General features: G+C 40.4%; 1 protein-coding gene across 1 annotated transcript; it reads right to left on the bottom strand.

Moving 5' to 3' along the window:
* Nucleotides 1–1536: 1536 nt before the first annotated feature.
* On the bottom strand, nt 1537–17548 carry ptpn3 (protein tyrosine phosphatase non-receptor type 3). Its single transcript, XM_044034791.1, has 26 exons — nt 17484–17548; nt 16122–16263; nt 14606–14740; nt 14398–14440; nt 14178–14259; nt 13548–13592; nt 13417–13469; nt 13104–13221; nt 12910–12997; nt 12725–12813; nt 12304–12367; nt 11780–11982; nt 11573–11698; nt 10573–10734; nt 9664–9757; nt 9493–9570; nt 9316–9372; nt 8402–8558; nt 8062–8237; nt 7664–7754; nt 7431–7492; nt 7185–7331; nt 6357–6485; nt 4469–4614; nt 4217–4352; nt 1537–2185 (listed from the first exon to the last, which is right to left on the bottom strand). Exons 2-26 carry the CDS (start codon nt 16188–16190, stop codon nt 2111–2113), a joined length of 2625 nt encoding a protein of 874 aa, XP_043890726.1. The 5' UTR covers nt 16191–16263; nt 17484–17548; the 3' UTR covers nt 1537–2110.
* Between the last annotated feature and the right edge of the window lie 4737 nt (nt 17549–22285).

Here is a 22285-nt window from a genome sequence, read left to right as displayed (position 1 = left end):
AACATAAAGATATGCATTGTCAAAGGCAAATAAATAAAATAGTTCCCTCAGGCTCCCAGAGAACCAGAGCTTGAAAGAGACACAACTGAGACACTGCACTACAGTAAATACACTACAGAAAAATAAACACAGAATTATTCAAACATCAACAACAAAACAAAATATCATATTTTATTAGACGTTATTAGTATTAGTAGTAGTATATAAAGTCTTTCTATAGCCCAGTCTGAGGGCCACTTGCAATACCTCCAAAGCCACACAAATGGGCCATGACCCAGGCTTTGGAAAGCGTTGATACGCAGTCACTCATTAGTGGTTCCCATGATGGGCTCCAGGGTTACCCAGGGGTTGTTAAAGGGTTTCCAGGAGATCTCAGTCGCATCATGGTGCCACTTTACTGACCTTTGATCACTCAACCTTTAATACCAGTATTTATGTTTTTGTTTTCCATACACCTTGATGCAATTCTGAGTGATTTAAAGAAAAATAACACATTTGAGTAAAATATCAATTGCAGAGGAAAAACAGGAAAAAAACAAGCCTTTAAAATAACACAGGAAATAAATATTTATTTAATCGCAGTAAACTATTTGGATCCAAAAACAGATTATCAGAGGCGTGTTTTAAAGTCTCAACCAAACAAATTTGTGCATAAATATTTTTAGAATAAAAATAGCGGAATTAGCTGCATATTTATCAAATCATGTATTTTCTTGATTGCTGGTAATTTTGGGGAAACATATTTCAAATTTCTGAACATAAAACTCCCCGTTTGCCATTTCTAGCCACCTACACACAAAAACACAGGGGGATCAAAGTGTCTTTCTTACTAATATAGAGAAAATGAAAAAAAATGCAATTATAAGAGAAAGTGCTAAAGCAAAAACACCCACGCAGAAATCAATGCCATCAGTGCAAGATAAATATGAACACTCACCAGGTGTCTCCCAGGTCCCGGGAACAGTGATCTGTACCATCTGTGAGTACACACCAAAGGTTTTTAATCATAGACCAAGAACATGACCTTTGTATTTTCACTGGCAAAATCAAACTCCCTCCTTATCAGCAGTGCAAGAACACAAACCCTCTCAAATATGTATTGCACATCTCCTGGGGGAAACTTTTCACAAATGTGGGTTGTCCTGGTTCTAAACACATTTTATCTGCCGAATGAGTGCAATGTTGGGATTCTGCATCATTTTCTCACATCAGTTTGGTGAATTAGTGAATACTTATCCTCTTCTATATTCAATTATTCGACTGCATAACACAGAAATATAAAAACGAGAAAAACATGCAACACTACAATATGTATGGAATTATTTCTTTCATTCATTCAATGCCCAATCAGTTTTTGCTTGTTTTGCGATGCTGAAATAAATCAAGTGATATAATGCCAGCTTCAGAGGCACTCAGCTGAAGGCTAAACAAGCAGATTACTCCTCGCCTCGGCGAGCAGCCTCAATCTGCAGGGAAGTGTGAAAAACGCTCGCCTTGCCTAATTATCAGAGGAAATAAATAAAGCAGACTCTTCGGTATAAATCAAGAGTGTTTATTGAGTGTCTTAATAATTTAAGAGTGATGAACAGTGGGGGTTTGGTGCTCCTCTGGTGGACAGCATGCAATGCTGCACCGCCATGGCCTTACAGCATCTGCTGCAGTGATCTAAAGCCCCGTCCTGCTCTCCAGCGTCAGACATAGACAAACAACAGACTACAAGGATCCTGGTCTGCCTCTGCTGTCCTGTTTCGATCCACTGATTGACAGGCACAAGGCAAAGAGCTTAGTAGAGTAGAGGCGTCATTGCTGAGTGGCCTCACAGGCAGAAATTAGCAGCTCACATCAGTCTCTATGGAGACTAGCCTATACAAGCTTAATGCACAATCAGCAAAATCTAAGGCCAACTAGGTTGAAGATTCATATGCTCACACAGAGCCCAGACAGCTGTGCTCCGAAGCCACTTATACTCTCATTTGTACTCCAGTCTGTGTGCCAGTCCCATAGTCCCAGAGGTCCACCTGCTATAGTCCTTCTGTGGAAGTCACGTTCAATGGAATGAGGCTGAAACGGTTTTCGTGTGTCTTGTTGTGGTCCTGTTGGGGTTTTTCATTTAAGGTGCTTTAGATCCCCCCTGTGTCTCTTTGTAGACTCGCAGAATGGCCTCGCACACAAACTGGAACTGACACTGAAACACACACATAGTACAACGTGTTGTTAGTTATTAGAAAACAGTGCCATGTTTAATAGGATAACACTGGGTACATGATGTTGTCATTTAAACGTCAACAAATTCAGTGAAAAAAAAACAAACAAACCAACAACGAAATGATAAGAATAACCTTTGTGTCATCACTGCTTGATGGCTCAGTGTTGGTGTAAAACCACATAAATAAGACATGTTTGTGCTGAGTGATATGCTCCTTCACTCCCATTGTTCACCCACTGTTTTTACATAAAGCCCGTTTAATTTATGTAAATTATTACATAAAAATTATTCTTCTTTTTAAACAATTGTTCATCTTTTTTTTAATGTGTTAATATGCAAATGTTGGTGGTGGGGACCACCAAAATCTGTATGCATCGAAAATGGATTGATATAATTTGAAATTGAAATTGAAATTTATTTGTGGGATTTGTTCAGTTACAAAGTAACATAGAACTATATGTGGTGCTACATGATTTTTGTGATAAGTAGTAGTATTATCATTAGTAAAAAAAATTATTAATAAAGGTTAACAACTGAAAAACAGGGCTACACGGTGGTAAAGTGGTTAGCACTTTCGCCTTGCAGTGATCAGACCTGGGTTCGAGCCCCGGTTGGAACAGGGGCCTTTCTGCATGGAGTTTGCATGTTCTCCCTGTGTGTGCGTGAGTTCTCTCCGGGTTCTCCGGCTTCCTCCCACAGTCCAAAAACATGCAATGTGGGGATTAGGTAAATTGGACACTCTAAATTGACCGTAGGAGTGAGTGTGAGAGTGAATGGTTGTTTGTCTCTATCTATGTGTGTGGCCCTGCGATGGACTGGCGAACTGTCCAGGGTGTGCCCCGCCTATCGCCCGATGTAGCTGAGATTAGCACAGCACCCCCCGCGACCCTCTGGTGGAGGATAAAAGCGTTAGATGATGATGATGATGAACTGAAAAACATGAAACAAAATCCTGAATCTGCATCTGTATCCTGACCAAATTCAATAAAGTCTTCTTGGATCATAATTGACCTTCCAAAGAAATGTCGTAAAAATCTGTCCTTTATGGCAGGCTTAACAATGGCAGCCTTAATATGTATCACATGGATCCTTCACAAAACTATGCATGTTTTCATGTTTCCATTACTAAGGCACAAACATATGAGGGGACACCTGCACGTCAGCAGAAAAGCATTAGAGAGAGGAAGCCTCAGGGGCTGGATCTTCTTTCAAAATAAAGGTGATAGCGGTAGCAGCAGAGCCCTAGAAGCAAACATGTGACCGTTGAGCTGCCATATTCCCAGCACTACCTCCTGTCAAAGCAATGAGTAACACTTTCCTCTCCCCGACAACTAACACAGAGGAAACACAGAGCACAGCTACCAAACCCAGCTCTTCCCTGCTCCAGCTCATCCGCCGTCAGTAAAATACTCTTTGAATTAATGAAGGTTACAGGTGACAGGACTCACAAAAGATGTCAAAATGTGTCACACAAGTCTCTACTTTAACTGACATGACATTTTCACAAAAACACTGAGCTGCTACTCAAGTCAAACCTTCCAGAGAGTCTCTATTAAACCACTTCCCTGCATATTCTTACTTGTCACAGTGTGCCAAATGAAATGTAAAAAACAATTTGTTTTCTTATTCAGACATGCATTTGAATAGCCTGTTCTCATTCAAGGACAGAGCGTGTGGCCAAGATGTGACACACACACACACACACACAGCGAGCAGTATATGTCAGTAGAGCAGTAATGTGGTTAAACTGCACTATTATGTCAACACTTTCCTCAGCTGAAGGCTTTTCCTTTAGAACAAGCAAAAATCGAGAAGCCTGGTTCTGCAGAGAAGGTTTTTTTTAGACTACACGTAGAAAAAGGAATGTGACATATGTGACAGCTACAAAATATTAAGAAAATTCAGGCCCTAGAACGTGAGCTGGGCATGAAAAGAAACTGTCGAGCCATAGGTGATTGTAACGTAATTAAACAAAAGAACAAAAGCATATATCCCTGTCTTTCTTTGTACCGTGGTTTGAACCATCATGGCTCGCTGATCTCGCAGTGTTTTGACAATGTCCAGCGGGAACATCGGCTGACCCTCATCCAACAGAGCCAGTGCCGTTTCCATAGTGATCAGAACACCTGTCCGTCCAATCCCAGCGCTGAAACAGATTAGAACACAAACGCAGCATTAAGTGTATGGAAAGGCAGGTACAGTACAGGCTGGCAGTGTTCAATTACAACACAACCTCTCAATGCATGTGTGTGTGTGTTTTACCTGCAGTGTACCATTAAAGGCTCTTCACCTCTCCTCCTCTCCCGGACAGAGCTGATGAACTGCAGGAAGTCTGAAGGGTCGTCGGGTACACCGTGGTCCGGCCACGCGACATACTGCAGGTGTGTGACTGCACGCTCCTCATTCCGCTAAGCAAACACACACACACACACACAAATGACAAAAATGCAAGGTAGAATTAGAGATTACTAGCTTACTGAATAACCATGACATTACAGGATCATGTGGACAAATCGCCCACATGAGAGGAACAATGAAGCTGTAAAGGGGTTCAAACTGTGATAATATTCAGTGTGTGAGAAAACAAAAACCACATAGGATGTTGTAGAGCAGGTGAAGAGAACAAATCACTGAGATTAGGATGGAATGAGGAACAGGAGGGAGGAATGGAGAGATGGCGGAAGAGATCACAATTCAGAAAACAAACAGGAGAATTGAGTTTAGAGTGTTTAATGGGCATGTGCCCTCTGACTCCACACAGGGATTAACTCGCTCCGCCAGAGGAACAGATGGGCCAACACAGCAGTAACTGTGTATGCATGTGTGTGCATTCTTACTCCATGCTTCCATGAGCATTATTTATTAATTTACCCGCGTGCTGGAGGAGTTCAGCTCCTTTAATCCGATTATCTGACGCGTTATGATTCAGACTCAATCAGATAAACTAACCAGGAAGACGTGTGTGGAGACACCTGTCTGCACGCAGGTGTGTTGCCACGACATTTGTTAGTACTATCCCAATCCACATGCCCACTCATGCACACACGGGCACAGCCACCCACGTGGAAGTGACTGTGCAGTATGTTGGGTGCACACAGCTTGCCAGGAGTGGCTGCTGCCTATGGTGAGTGCCGCTATGTGACATATGGTACATGTTACATGCTACAAACATGCAAACACAAATGTTCAATGTTGTACTGTGATCATATCACGATAAGTTTTTATACAGTTATATAAAATATTTATGACGGATTTGATTAGTAGCTTGTGCTGTACAAAAGTCAAGAACACTCATTTGAATGTCTTGTGATGATGTCAAAGCAACTTTTTAAGATTTGACAATTTTCTTTTTTTTTATCTGTAATTAATTATTATATTAATTATAATTATAGATTAATGCAAAGTAAGTAATACTTACTTTAAATAAGTAAGTAATACGTGCATTTCAGATTGTTATTACAGGTTTAGGGTTTCTTTATTGTGAAAGAACAAAAACGTTGACACTAAATAATTTACATAAATTAAAAGGGCTTTATGTAAGGCATTTATTATATGAAGACAAAAAATGACCATGATGTGTCAGAGATTAAGGAAATATGTTAAATTGAAATACTGACTTCACTGATAATGATGGTGCAGCTAGTATATTCACAAAATACCAGCAGAGTTACTCTAACTATGGGTCGTAAATGCCTAAAATAACCAAAACCTAAAACCCCTTATTTCCCATCTCAAAAATATCTCAACCAGAGGAAAAGAAAAACAACGGTCTGCAGTAAAGACGCATTAAAATATAGACGGATGAATGTGGAGAGGAAGTTGAAGACAGATGCCAGTGTGGATAATATTCTCCCAGACATAAAAGCAAAACAGAAAGCTTCAGGCAAGGTTAGCCAACATTCTCCCTCCCTATCCCCTCTCTCTCTCATACGATGTTGTTATATATTTAATGTATATCTTTTTTTGTGTGTGTGTGTGATAATGTTCTGGTGCAGTTCAATATTTATAAAAAAATAACACAGACAGTATGAGAGTTAGGTGTATGCATGTGCATGAACACAATGTAGTGCCAAGTATAAGATCAGTTTCATGTTTCCATGGTTTGTAAAAGGAAGATTTTAAGGATTTATTTATGTTCTTTTTACTGTACCTGTGTGTGTGTCAGAGTGAACTGCCGCGTCACATATGCCAGGTTACACTCCTCGGAGTGACACTTCACCCGCATGTGCCCGTAATCCTTCACTTCTGGCGGATGCGGCCAGTATTGGTGGCACTTGGTCTGCAAAGTGTATGACATCATATGACATCAACGACAGGTTACATCATCACCTCATGCGTGAGTCATTAGTCAGAAACAGATGTATTACTGCTGCTACATCAGGTACGCTCCGCTCTCACGGAAAATCAGGGTGATGTGCTGTTCCACCTCGTAGTCAGAGGAATAAAGGCAATTCATCAGGAGCACGATGTGACTTGACATACTGAGTGTGTGCATCTGTGTGTGTGTGTGTGTGGGATCCTCAAGTAGAGAGAAACTCTGGGTACTTGACGGATGTCAGGAAAATTACTAATTAATGAAAGAATCTTGTTACCAAGCAACGGGCAAGCTAAGGCTGAGATGTTGTCATTCAACAGGACCTTGAGACCTCACCGCCTCTGACTCTCTGTGGTTGTGACTTCACTTTCAATTTGTTTACCATCGATATCCCACTCACTTTTTACATTTGGCCATTTTCTGCATGGCAAAATCCTGTAATTACTCATGGTTGTGCCGACTGATTATGTCTGTGTGCAAACATCACCACAAAACCTTTTAATTACAGTAATCATGTAAATGAGACATGAACCATCATGCCACAGTAATCACCGTATCGACACACAGCTGATGCTGAGTTGTGTAATTTTAAGTGCTTTGACTCTTTTCCACCCCTGTGTTTGTGTCTGTTTACAGTATGGAAGTATGAACAAGTATGTATACCCGTCCTCTCTCTGTCAGAGTTGTAAGCATGATGATGGTGTGAGCCTGTTGCTCCCAAACAGTCTGCCAAAAATGAGTGCAGGTCTGTGGCAATGGACCCTGAGCAGCAACATAACGTAAACATACACCAGACACTGGTGGCGCCACCTACGAGACAGAAACACACACCACAACACGACAGAGAATGATTTTAAATGTCAGACAGGGACAAAAAAAACGACACAGCTGTATATTAGTGATGTTCACCTTGATGTGGCTGGCATTGATGTAGTCCTCCTGGCCCTGGAGCACCACTCTGCTCGCATCATCTGAAAGAAGAGCAAGACAGTGGCGTGCTGGGTCATAACAGAGCCCTCAAATCACCGCAGGCTCAGCCAATTAAATTTCATGAAGTGCCACAGTGGTGAACTCCAGATTAATGTTATAAAGCTAGTAATAGAGCTCATACAGACACACGTGTGTAAATAAGAAGCACTTACAAGGCAAAACATCCCGATATCGATTCTTGTCCATGTTCTCAGGAAGCCGAGCACAGTTTAGTGACAAACCAGGTTTCCTCCTGTATAAATTCTAGAAACAAGCAAACACACACCAAGACATGCGCATCAACACACATATACAGAAAGCACAAATTCCAGACCGGTTACAGCATCACCAACAGGAACAGGAGTTCATGTTAAGATTAGGGTCAACATCTGTCCCAAAAACAGCACTTACAAGACGTAAGTTTAATTACTATATCTAGATGATTGCACCACATACAGTAATAGTGAGGGATACATTAAATCTTGCAAAGACAAACAGAATCATTTAGATAATTTGATTCTATACATAATTGCATGAAACATCGCTTAGCTCCCATCTGCATTTAAAATACCTCAAAATGAAAACAGAGCGTGCCAGACTGTATTCCTCTCTCCAGCTGCCTCATTGATTCCTCCAGTGTTGTGCCCCGCTCTGACTGGCCAGGAGAAGGCACTTTGTCTACCTCTGATTGGCTGGTGAGTGTGAGGGCGGGAGGTAACTGCAGCACGGGTGCCACTCTGCCAGGACCTGGAATACAAGGACGGTTCAATGCTGTCATTAATATTTATAGAAACATGACAAGACACAGAGTGAGCGCTTTGATCAAATGCTGCTTCAGCACTTTTCTCTCTCTCTCTCTCTCTCTCTCTCCCTCCCTCCCTCTCTCACTGTCCTCTTTCTCCTTCAATCACCTTTACGCCTGATGAGCAAGGCGAGCTCTCTGGAGTGCGACTCTCGGCTTGCTCGTATGAACATGACAACCTGGTCATGCGTGTGTTCAGAAATGTCTCGACCGTTGATGAGGACCACCAGGTCTCCCTCCAGGAGTTTAGGTTCACATCGGCCTGCCTACAAACAACAAAGTAAAACGTTTAACTAGATTTTCTGTACTCTCTACTTCAGTTTCATTACTCATTTTATTCTCCAGAAATCACTGACAGGATAAAGTGTTAAATGTCCAGTTCTATTTCAAAATATGTTGTTTAATCCTTATATTTACTGTATTTATTTGCTTATAACCTTTATTTAAGAAATAACAGTAACATTTACAAAGATGTCATAATACTGATACAATATTAATCGAATGTAGAATGATAAAATAAATATATATAAACCATGAAATGTATCCATTTAGCAATAAATAAATGTTAAAATAATATAACGACCCAATATTACCAAGTTTTCTTTTATTATATATATATATATACATATATGTGTGTGTATACATATACACACAAAAAGGTATTAGCCTTTTTAAGACAGCATTAAGAAACAGCTATAGTTATTTTATTATGAATTAACAAATTAATTACTAATTTGGTGATGGAAGAAAAATATCAATTATTATTATTGTTGTTATTGTAGCTGTTTTAAAGATTCTATTTGCCAATGTTACATGTAGTTACACTACGAGTGCCTCATAAATTCTGTGCAGTCTTCTTTAGTCAGCAGTACAAAAAAGGGGTAATAAACAGACATAATAAGGAAACTAAGGTATAAAATCTGTACAGTGCAATACAATAACTAAAATACAATATAATTATGTTGTGGTCATTTTACATCATAAGCAAAGTGAAGTTTCAACAAAGAAATTAATTCATCTTACCGGAGAGTCGGGTTTAACATGGGATATGGCAAGTGGCATCTTCTGATCCACCCCACCCTGGCAGGATTTAGGAAATGAAATAAAGAAAATGAAAAACAGCACAATTTATGTAAACAAAATCACAACATTAAATGTTTGTCTTGTATGGTGGTGAGAGTGAGAGACAGAGAGACCCACTTTAACATTGAAGCCAAACTTGCCCTCATGATCAGGGGCAATACATATCAGCATCAAGTCTCCGTCACCGAGAGCACCCTGCACACACACACATCAGTACATTAAATGAACACACATATTATGCATGGATACACAGTGAAACACACATTTAAACATTACAACATTACAGACCTTGTCATAGTGTGGTAAGCTTTCCTCCTCGCCGATACTGTCATCAGCTTGCAACAGACCCTCATCAGGCCCCCGGTTGTAAGTGGTGGAGAGACTGACAGAGACAAAACACAAAGATATTTTTCACTTCAATATATTCTCTTTTAATTTTCACTGTTTTCGCATCTTAGTCTTTCTTTACCCTTGACCAATTTTTTTGAGCAGTACAATTCACTTCAGAAAATGTTTGTAGGTGCGTCTTTGTATTAGCAGTCATATTCCAACCTGTTTACAGCCACCTCACTATACTAGCACAATGTTTCTGTTGCCTTCATCTGTCTTACAAAACAAATTACTTTCTGAGTGAAGCACAGGATTGTTGCCAGGTGACACATGATCTAATCTCCCTGCTACACTGAGAAACACAGAGAGAGTCGTGAGGAGCTGATTGGCTTAAGCACCATTGTGTGAACTCATTTGACAATGGTTTGAATGTAATGGACATTTGTTTATATTTTAAAGTTATACACTTCAGTTTTAATGCATTTAGGGAAAGTATTCCTCTGCATTTTGACCCATCCTAGTTAGGAGCAGTGGGCTGCCACACTGAGTAGCGCCCGGGGAGCATTGGGGGTTGGGTACCTTGCTCAGGGGTCCCCCAGCCCTTTTTGGCCGGGTGGGGATTTGAACCGGCGACCCTCCGGTTACAAGTCAAGTTCCCTTTCCACTTGGCCACGGGCTGCCCACAATACAATATAATAATACATGTTTCATTGATACTAACATGTCACTAAATCCAAATAAATTTTCAACATAAAAATAAATAAAGTCACTGCCAACATACTTCACACCACCAAAACCTGGTGAAATGGGAGAGAGAGACCGTGCCAAGGAAGCAGAGGAACCATTTCTGCTGTAACAGATACTAACTGATGTGGTGAAGTGTCTCCCTCGCTGTCCTTGCTGCTGCTCACAGATGCTCTGTAGGTGTAGAAGACGTCCTCCCCCTCCGACATGTCTTTCAGATCATTGGCCAGCTCCACTGAGGATGGACGCACTTTACGGATACCATGACGAACTCGAGGACTTCGCCTAAGGAGAGACAAAACTGTTTTTAAAGACTTAAAGGCCTTTTTTTGCCTTGGTAAAACAATTTCAGGAGTTACTTTTGATGACACATAGAATACAAACTGATATCGGCTTCTCGTTGCACAGTCATATCAGCCAAAGGGATGACAAGACCTTATAATTTATTAATTTATTCACATTTATATCACATTTTCCTCTGTGCTTTTTATCATAACAATAGCACATATTAAGTAATAATTAAAGAGATAGTTCAGATTTTTTTGTGATTATATGTTTTTTTGAGGTTCTGACACATTATCAACACTGATTGGTGCTGATAATGTGCCAGTATTTCTGTGGAAACACTGACTCTCCCTGATAACATGGCAGGGACATAAGAGAACATTTGTGTTTTAGCTTGCAAGGACAAAGATGCTGATGGTCTACTGAAGCCTTGTTTGTTAAGTTTGTGCCACTTAGGTAAATCCTAACAAAGGTTTCTAACAGAAGAGACACACATTTGAACTCCGGCATAGAGGCAGCAGAAGATGTAAAATGCCTGTGTGATGTGAATTTCTATTCTAGGAATGAGGATCAGTCAGTATCAGTCCGATACTGGTCAAAAGCACTGGAGCTGGTATCGGACACATAAAAATGTAAAACTTGCTACAATCCAAATATCCAAGTGAAATTACCATCTCTGGAGCAAAATACTTGCAGAAGTTGAAACAAGACCTGATAATGCATCAATATCTCATGCAACCACACAAAAAACAGAACTATCCCTTTAAGCATGACCTGGACCTGGATAAAAGATGAAAATGACACAATCAAAGCTGTAATTTATGGCTGCAGGTAGTACCAGTTTGGAGTGGATGGGGGCGATCTGGAGGGCAGACTCTTAGTCTCAAGACACTCTGATGAAATTGATCTCCGCAGCACAGGGTTCCACACCATCCCTCCCACCACTCGCTGACACACTGGACCACTAGTTGTTTAAGAGCATAGAGAGACAATTGTTCAGTATTTATGACATTAATGTGTGAACACGTACAGGTTTGAGGCTTACCTCTCATTTTTACTATTGCCGAGGCCCAGGTGCTGTGTAATCAGCTTTGTGTAGGACTGAATCGTGCTGTTGTTGTGTTTGGGGCTCCTGGCCATCCGGTTGGAGGAGAAGAAGGAGTGATGATCCACACAGGACCTCCACAGGTTTTTACAGGTTTTGGGACAAGGCAGAATCAGGGACACCTCACAGTCCTGAGTCTCTCCCTACAATGTGCAGAATTCAGATCCTTCATCTTTTTGAATAATGCTTTATTTCTCTTATGCATTGCTCTGAAGCTGCTTGGGTTGTATTTGTAGCTGACCTATTCTCAAATTTTTTATGACTGATTCATTACTTGTCTCACAGAATTGTATTGAAAAATGAAAGTGTTGTGGATAAATATCCATGTCCCACTATCAGAAAGCAATAGTGGGTTTAAAGTTTAAATAGATCTAAGCAGTCAAGTGTACGCAGCAATTAAAAGCAAATGTTTGCTCCCAGCAGTTCTTGAAACTACTAAGAACAAATAAATGGTAGAGACTCACATGTTTACGTTTCAGATGTATTAGAAATCGTTTCCTCTTAAATGAAATCTTGATTATATTTCCCCTACACAAGGAGAAAACAGTTAGAGGCTTGGAAAATACAAGAAGCAGTCTTAAACTTAAAATCTTCATCCATTTGAAAAGATTTCAAACACAGAACAAAGGAAGCAGTTACTGCAAGCTGCTGTAGTTTTAATGTGCTGTTAAATTAATGCCTAATTACTACTGCATTGTGCTTTGTTCCCCTGCACAGTGTGTGCTACTTGAACCCATTGTTATTTGTTTTTAATGTGGTCGTCCATACAAACTGACCCCGTCGTGGCTAGGTCTCACTTGTAACAGAGATTTCAATGTCAATGTGACAGTAAAATTAAAAAGTAAAATGTTTAAATTAAAACAATTAGTCAACAGTATCACTTACCAGGGGAAGAAACTGGAGCAAATCATATTACAGAAAACTGCAACACCACTGGAGGCCAAACCCACCATCAGAGGGGCATTGTTGATGTCCTGAGAGAGAGAGAGAAAGCAATCAAACAAAGGATGACACTAAATGTTGCAGATGAAGTTAAAACAGTGCATGATATAGTAAATAAACAACACTACCATGGCAGCATGAAGCTCCACTCCATACAACTCCAGAGTCCGTGCTGTGTTGAGGAAACACAACTCCGCCTCACTCTGCTTCAGCCCCCTGGGAGCACACAAACACACAGTCACATGCAACAACAGGAACCAGCTGCACATCAAACCAGTTGCTTTTCGGCTGCAGCTATATACAGTAGAATGCACTGAATTACTTGTGCTGTGGATGCAGATCCTCCACTTTACATATGAAGTCTTCATCTTGGTCAGGGATAAAGTGGCACTTTGAGAGGTATCCAGGTTTTCGGGATGGACAGTGATCCCCAATCTCCGCTACAGTGGATAGAGAGAGACACTGAGGAGCCGCACAAACACACAGAACCAGATCCACAACATATGCACACTGACATGTGGGGCACTTTGAGAGAGGTTCTGCTTATTGAGAGCATCCTGAATGGGAATGATTACTCACTCGAGTCACTATTCAGTCATTAATCATTTGATTCTCTAGGACGAGACGGAACTTACACTGCACGGCATATGAGGCCAACACTACAGCTGCACTCAGTGGGCACTGCAACCTGCAATCACACTGTACCATTAGACACTGTAAAAGCACCACACAAACAGTTCACAAGGACTTTGGGACTGCTACTAACCGTCCTTCTCTAATGTCACTCCTGATCTGGAGGAAGTACAGGTGCCTGCATGGACAGAACAACAGGAACTTTACAATGAATGACTGTTATGTGTACGCCTTGCAGAAACACATATAAAGTGGTCTGATTTAGTGGAACAGTGAAATGGATGACTTCCTGTGAGTCATAGCGAATCACAGAATTGGATGTGTGAACATTGAGACATGGTGTGCTGATATATCATCATACCCATCAAATTTGGGTTTAATTTGGCTGCAAGGCATGAAAATGTGTTGTTTGCAAATGCACTTATATTATCCTGTGTTTTTGAAGTCACAATTACAATTTTGAAGTAGACGTGTAATTCACATGTGGGAAATGTGTCATTGCAGTATGAAATGACATGAATGAGGAACAAGTGCAGCTGCTTGGCTGACATTTCATTTTAAGCTACCACAAAAACAGGATTTCTTTATTGGGCACAAGAGAGAACTAAACATTGGTATGAGTACATAGTAGATTCAAAATAACCATCATAAACCACACTACCAAATGAATCTTTAATTTCTAACTCTATCAAGAAAAATAACCTTTTTCAGATCAATCCATGGTGATATGTGTCTGCTTTAGAAGACACACTCACTCACTCACCTTGTTTGTTCATGCTGCAGAGAGTTGGGATCAGAGATGAAGAATCGTACTCTGAAGTTCAGATAAAAGGGAGATACAAGACCTGCAGGGAAATATCATCAAAGTCAAACATGACCTACCATTTATCTATATCTGCACGTTTACCTACTCTTCAGCTTAGTTAGGGTTGTAACACAATTAAATTCATTTACAAAAGAAGAAAAATGAAGTAGAGAGATACCTTTTATCTGCTTCTTGAAGGGTTTCTCTGGCTCTAACCATCTCTGTGTGAAACAGTGAAAGAGAATTCATTAAGTATAATGGCTAAAAGGGGCTTAAAAAAGCATTTATGTAAAATACCCTTCGGTTATCATCAGCTGAATAGCAATCGGTGAGTGCGGAACATGACAAGCTGAGCCCAACAAGCAGGAGATAAAAAATGAACTCACAGGAGAGTGCGTGTTGGCTGCAATAGAGGCAATGGCTGTGCTGGATTCTCTGATCTGCAGACTGAAGAGCTGCTGCTCCTGCAGGCCCAGGTGGTTGAATACTTTCTCCAGCAGAACCACACCTTCATCCTGCTTCTAACGGACGGGAACAACAAACAAATCTATACCCAGCCAAAACTGTGACATTTTACAGTTGGTTATTTATATGCACATAATAATTGCACCATCCTGTATGTTGGATTAGGGCTTAAAGGGATAGTTCAGGTTTTTTGAAGTATTAGTTGTATGAGGCATTCTTCGCCACAGACTTCACCAAGGATGCTGCTAATGCACTACTGTTTCCCTGAACTAGCCTGGGACTGGGAAAATCGCTCTCACTGACAACATGGCTGCCAGTGGGGACAGATGAGAAAGCAGATTTTAGCCACTTAACAAAAGACTAACCCGATTATTTTTCGCGTTGTTAGACAGCCTTTTCCAGGCTGGAAACTTGACTGCTCTTTGGCTGCACTCAAGTCCAGGAATTGTTAATCCACTGGTGCCTCCATCAGTGTGTTCAAATGTGTTATTCTGTGACCTCAGTGCTTGATTTACTGAAGTGACACAAACTTACTAAATAAGACAGCAGTAAACCAGCAGCACCTGTGTCCCGACTCTCTGCAGTGGCTAAAATCAGTTTTTCCCTCTGTCCCTTCAGGCAGCCATGTTATCAGTGAAAGCGATTGTCCTGGTTCCAGGCAGAATCCCTATGGAAACAGCCATGCATTCAGCACTGTGCTCAAGGAAGTCGGGGTTGAATATGTGTCAATACCTCATACAACCACCCAAAAACCTGAACTATCCATTTCTTATATACATAGGGTTTATTATATATCCAAGGTATAGTTTAGTTCTGTAGTTTAGTTTTTTGTTGCTTCATTAATCACACTGATGAATAACCTGCAGCTCATCTATACTTTCCTCTCCAATATCTGTCACAGGAATGTTTACATTTTGCATGTTTTGCATGTTTACACCACAAGGAGACATTCACTGTAAACTGAGGTAAACAGTTTGTTCTGGCTGCAGTGGACACAATAATGTCTGATGTTAGTGGGCACAAATTCCAGGTGACCCAACATCTGTTTCATTGTAAATCTGCAAATAAATATTAAACTTTGTCTCAATCCAAGAATCACGGGTGCCAAATAAAGACAGTAATTAAGATAATCCCTCCTGGTGTTCACATAAAAGATACTGCAAAAAAAAAGCATCACTGTGATTGCAATGTGTGGCAGACTCCGGGAGCTGCAGGAGGTGAGCGTGTCCTTCAAACCAAGGTCAAAGTGTTGCATGAGAGATGTGGATCAATAAGAATAGGAAAAAATAGTAAGTCACTAGATCATGCAGTGACATTACAATCGTTAGCACAACAGAGATGAATGGAAGCAACATTTGATCTCCTCGACAACAGACAGGAAACTCTGTGTGAGTGAGTGTGAGTGTGTGAGCAGATATGTTTATGTGTGTTACGCACGTTGACTCTGAAGGTCTCGATAGTGCCGTTCAACAGCTGAACTAGGCAGAGCAGGTCCGGTTTTGGCATGTCTGTTACCACGGTAACTCTGCCTCCCTCTCAAGACAAACTCCTTGCCCTCACCTCGTCACTGAGAGGGGACCTGAAAACATGCACAAACACACACACACACACACACACACACAAACCACAAATGCAGTCTCAGATGTTTCTAGACTGTTGTATTCCAATGAAAGCACCTCCCTTAGGACAACATTGTGTGGTGAGTAATATGTGAGCTGGATGGAGCATCAGGCTGCAGTGAGTAATGCACTGTGAATGCAAAGGAGTGACTCTGTGTGTGTGTGTGTGTGTGTGTGTAACTCCTTATTATTTGGCCTGGTCTGAACATGTCTCCCTTCCCTCTCCCTGCTACTCTCCCTCTGCATCTCTCCGCCTTTCGCAGGCAGCTGAATGATAAGAATGTTAAACATTTTCAGAGTCGAACACGCCCATCTTCAGCACTCCAATTGATCTTTCAGACCAGCTACTGGAAGCAGTGCATGGACACAAACATACACACACATGCATGCTAAATGCTAATGCCTGCATGTACACACTAGTCGTGTACTACGTGAGACTGGTCTTGGCCTCCAGAATACATTACTCATATCTCTGTCTCGGTTGTAACAAATGTGTTATCACAATAACAAACGCTGATACTTATCATTTTTGCAATAAATGTCAGAAGACTGAGGTTTGAATAAGTGAATCCAGTCAATTGTGGTTTTTGCACTACTTTATGGACAGAAAACAACAAATGCTTGGTAAATGGAGACACTTTTCACACATCTAAGGGAAAACATTCACAGTAATTGCGTTGTGTTGCAAAATGCGAATATGCAAATCAATATGACTGAACCTTACTGATTTTGAGGAAAATGATATCGCCATATAGTTATGGACTTATTGCCTAGCCCTAGAGTGGTTGGAAAATTTCTATTTGACTAATAACATAAGCAGTTATTAGTCAGTTATCAACAGATAAATCCAAACAAATGCAAAAAAGGTACTTGCATTGATTTATAAATCCTGAATTGTAAGTGAAACCTTTATGTCAGTGCACTGCTAATATTTTGTAAACAAAAGTTTACTGTTGATCTGTGAAAAGGAGCCCAACAAATATTAACTTTTTTGGGTCTGATGCCAACTCTGAGCTGAGGGAGCAAAAATTCTGATAGTTATGGTGCCACGGTCTGAGTCATGACTTGGTTTTGTGGCCTTGACTACAATACGAGTGCACACACCCACAGGCAGTAACTTACCCTAACTTTATATCTGTGTGTTTCTGCATGTGTGTGCATTTTAAGTGTGCGTACGTACATGTGTCCTGTGCTGCTTTCCAGGTGAACGATTAATGGAGCACTGACTGGCCTGTCTCGCGCTGTCTGTGAAAGGACACACAGTGTGTGAGTTAATGTTTGAACACAGTGACACACTGAGAATGCATTAACACAGAGCTGATCTCTGGATGAAGCTTGTGTTTCTATGATAAACATCTCTGTCACAAGTGAACCTCTAAAGAGTTTATACAAATAAATGCAACACATTGCAGACACAATGCAGATTCATCAGGATGTGGAGTAGGACTAGACAACATGGCAAACAAATGATCAGCATACAAAGTTTAAACTCAGCCAGTATAATACGTCAGACATGAGACTGAGAGTAAGTCTAAGTGTTTTTAAACTTATTTTCACACAAGGTAAAACAATCAGGTTTGTTTGCACAAAGCATAAAAATCTAATTGATATATACAAAACCTGTGTTATACTGATAACAACAGTAATTGCTGTTTTTGAATGACTGCCCAGCACTAATGTGAAGACTAACCTTACTGTCTATGTTACAGACGAACACATTGTATTTGTTCTTTGATGCTGTAAAGCCTCTCAGAGACTTTTCTGCAACAGCCAAATCTGCCCAAAGTGTCCAATGAAGGACACGAAACACACATACACTTCAGATAGTGGAGCACACATCTCCAACCTTGCCTCTACTCCTGTTTTATTTCAATTGCTTCTTTAATGAATAACCAGGGTCTGTGAGTGTGTGTCTGTGTGTGTGTATGTGTGTGTATGTGTGTGTGTGTTAAGGCCCACGGTGACAGTCCCAGCCCGACGATAATGAGCCCTGCAGTGATTTTAGCTGCACTTTGAGCCGCAGCGAGAACAAGGAACCTGTTGACAACCTGAAGTTTCCCACAGCTACACCCAAAGGCGGCGACACAGCACGGGCTAACTTTTCCTCCAACCACAGCGCTGTTCGAAACTACAACTTGTATTTTATTTAAAGGAGAAAAAGCGGTTTTGAATCGTAAAAACAAAAGTCTACCTCAGACGTCCCGCTTCAGAGACGGTTCATAATCCTCTGGCTGTTGGCCGTGAACACCTCAGCCCGGGGCGCGTCGGAAGAGCCAGGTAAAGTTAGAAAGGTAAATATCCGGGACAAGTTTCTTTCTCATCCCTGCCTGCGCTGCTGACTCCGCGCGGCCCCGCCCCTCCAACGCGCGCGCGCTCCCGCGGGGATGCGCGCTTCTGGGGACGCGCTGCATATTTGGCAGCGTAGTACAACCCACACATGCAGACCAAAGACAAGTTAATTATTAACTACATTGATGAAATAAAATAAAATAGACAAACTACTCAGCATAAGTTCTGCACTGAAAAGAACGAAAGGTAAACAATTCACTGCAGAAATAAATGTACAGTATTTCATACTTTTCTGCAAATCTAGAAAAAACAAATTAACCTTTCTCTTTTTATAGCTGGAACCTGAAAAAGGTTAAAAATTATTTTTAAAGATTTAATTGCTTCATTTCCACTTAACTGAAACAATTAAACATAGACGCGATGCTGCTTTGTAACTGAATAACCCACTTAAAAATGACTTAACTTTAGGCTGAAATATGGGAAAGAAAATGTTTTTTTTTATGTGATTATGGTTAAAGATATAACTCACAACAAGTGCAGGAATATGCCCACTAATGAAAACCCAAAGGCCAGTCTTTATTATATCCTCTGGTTTGCTGTCGCCATCTGCAGGACAAATGAAGAACTACTGCTGTCACCTGCCATAGTACAGCGAACATCTACTGTACAGTATATTCTGTACATAGACTCCTGTATAATTTAATTCTTCAGTTTAATTCTTCATGTGACAAATGTCGTTGTATTAGTATTATTAATTTGTGTGTATGGAGATGTCTAAATGTTTTCTGGACATTCTGAATGGTTTTATCAGGACAGTAAAGAGTTGTTGAGTAAAGAGCAGAGAAGTGGAGAAGACAACAGGCTTTTGGTTGCTAGGAACACCAGTGTGTGTTGGAAGAGAAATCCTTTTGTACCAGCGACCTTTGACACCGATGCCCTCACTGCTTCGGCACCTTAATATAAACTATATAAATATAAAATTCACTAGTTTACTTCATATATTAATTTATTGGTACTTTGGCCTCTAGTAGTCTTTCACCACTTGCTGATCTGCTTTTCTGTTTTCTTTGATATACATCTATATGTATGAATCTAAAAGTTATCAGGAGCTTTCTGAGTTTGATATTTCTTAATCTTAACTCAAATCAACATCAAACGCAAACCTCAACACAGTATGACTTGCAATAAATGTAGACATTTCCTATTTAAAATAGAATTAGTTAATTCCCATTTCATATATTCTTCTCTGTTTGACTGTTGAGATGTGCACTTTGTGTTCATCATCATCACATGTCACACGCCTATGAACACAAAAACCAGCCCCAACCAGTTTGCATGTCATCAGAGCGACGACACAAACGTTTGCAGTGTGAAGCAGCTGGTCAGACTAGAAGAGACCGGTTCAATATGGGGTTCCACCCCCACAACCACTGTCAGAGAGTGGAACCTCCCCCTGCTGCTGCTTGAAGATCAATTTTCTGCAACTGTAACCAAGAAACCCTGTACCACCAACTCCTGCCCTCGACTCAGCTGCTCCAAATTTAGATGCCATGACACAGGGACAAATCTGTCATTGTTTCAGTATCCACACTTTATATCCTATAACCTGATTCACACCATATTCCTCTCTTACTTATCTTCATAGATCTATTTCAAGTCAAGGACTTTTTGTTAAACTTTTTGTTTGGCTTTTGACCTTTTTTCAAACTCATGATAAAATCCAGACACACCTATAGTTGGCCTTATGTGTGCATTATCTATAACTTCTTATTTTTACTGATGTATAACACATTTCACTCTGCTGCATCTCTGAAGTCTGTGTTTACCACAGACTGTGCCAAACTCAAGGAAAGTTCCTCTTTTTATTTCCACTTATTATATAATCACTTCGATAAAGGGATGTGCTTACACAAGTCTGTTCATAACAGAAGAATTTGGAATTTGTGATGTCACAGAATATCTGGAGTGTATAAATTGCGCTGATATAAAACAATAAGCCACTAATGGTCTGTGTGCAGTGCTGCAGGTGTCTGGTCATATATCGCAGGCACAAAATTGGGTCTGTGATGGTGTGGACAGGCCGTGCTGATTCTCAGGCATGCAGCAGCCACATGTATAGAGTTGCCATTTACTGGACTGTTGCCATGAATGTGCACATGTCATGTAGTCCCCATGACCCATTAACTATCCTTAGGTTCAAGGTGAACGTGTGAGTTACAAAACCCCCTGTCATGAAAATTACTGTCTGTGTCTGCTGGTGTTTGTGTAAAATGCACTTAAAAGAGACACGAAACACTAAATGAATGTGCTCTCTGTTTATTAGTATTTCATTTTCTGTTTTTCTACTGTACATACACTGTACACAGGCTGACCCCTGTTCTGTGTTACCACACACTCACAAACTTTACTAGTGGTATGTAGTCCTCACTCTCACTAGCTGTGGAACGTGTGAGGAGAAACCCACACCCATGATATAGTGAACTACAGAAACAGAGACAGATAGAAACGTGTGTTGCACAATCCTAAAAATGATTTCCCATAACAGGTTATCTGTGCTGCCTTCTATCGCCAACCCCTTGTTTCTCAAGAGCCAAAGTATATTTAAAATGTGCAGCACAATCAGGGAGCCCACTTTTCAATGTTCCATCCACTTCTTTTGACTGATAACAATGGCATACTGTAACCCGACCCCTGCTGGACTTAAGTTTGTCTAAATGTATTTTGTCAAGATGGATTTTTGTTTCTGCCCACATTTGGACTTCAGGAATCATCAGGAATCATTAAACCAGTGCACATGTGTGCAGCTTTGTGAATGAGTGTGTCAAAGAGTCTGAAATATATTAGACAGTGTACAATATATGTTCTGTACAAATTATGTTTGAACATAATTATTTTCTGCAAAAATGCTATTATTATTTTGCCAATGGAATCACGTTGATGTTTTCTTTGAACCTCTCTTTTGAGGTTAAGGAGCTGTAATTAATTAATTTATTTATAGGTAATAAGTCATTTACTAATGCTTTACATTTTAACAATAATCCAATAGTTTTGGCATTGCTAGATTCTGGGAAATACCTTTAAATTAACTAATTTTTGAATTTTATTTTATTATTTACCATCCATTTTTGTTCCTAATTAGTAGCTGAGAACCTCAAGACTGGGTATTATGTTCTAATGGTGACTTATTATAAAGTGTGAAACTATAAACGCCAACATGTATAACATGTATATTGTATATACATTATCCCCTTACTGTAACCAAATAAAGTCTGCTGTTGCAAAGGTTAATTTAAGATTCCAAGCAGCCCCCTTTCTGGATGGTCAAGTGGACTACAAGAGAGCTCTCTATAATAAATTACAGTCACTGATTTGACAGACATGTGTATCTGAAGTGATGAACATGTGGAATCATCAATGACAGAGTATTGAAGTGATAAAATGTGAGTCCAGCTTCCCTGACAAACGTGCTGCACAGAAACATGCAAATGTCCACACTGTATTCAACAACACCCAGACACTTTGTTTACCAAAGCTCTTACCAAAGGTCTCACAGACCTCCAACCTGTACGTGTCCTGTCGTGTGGATCAGAAGCAGAGCTGAACTGGACAACACATCACATGTCACACAGAGCAGGCATTTGACATGTAAAGCACAGGTGTTACTGATCTCAATCACAATTGTGCCACAACCGT

Source organism: Solea senegalensis, linkage group LG9, assembly GCF_019176455.1.
Source record: "Solea senegalensis isolate Sse05_10M linkage group LG9, IFAPA_SoseM_1, whole genome shotgun sequence".
NCBI classification, from domain to species: Eukaryota; Metazoa; Chordata; class Actinopteri; order Pleuronectiformes; family Soleidae; genus Solea; species Solea senegalensis.
The sequence above is the reverse complement of the archived record's forward strand: the minus strand, read 5'-3'. Positions and strand labels throughout refer to the sequence as shown.

What these genes read in the sequence shown, in the direction of transcription:
- ptpn3 (XM_044034791.1), bottom strand. Translation starts at nt 16,190, where the DNA reads ATGCCAAAACCGGACCTGCTCTGCCTAGTTCAGCTGTTGAACGGCACT. An exon ending in GGCAATAGTAAAAATGAGAG is followed by an intron (nt 11,699 to 11,779) that starts GTAAGCCTCAAA and finishes TTAAACAACTAG; the next exon opens with TGGTCCAGTGTGTCAGCGAG. An exon ending in TCAATGCCAGCCACATCAAG is followed by an intron (nt 7,332 to 7,430) that starts GTGAACATCACT and finishes TCTGTCTCGTAG; the next exon opens with GTGGCGCCACCAGTGTCTGG.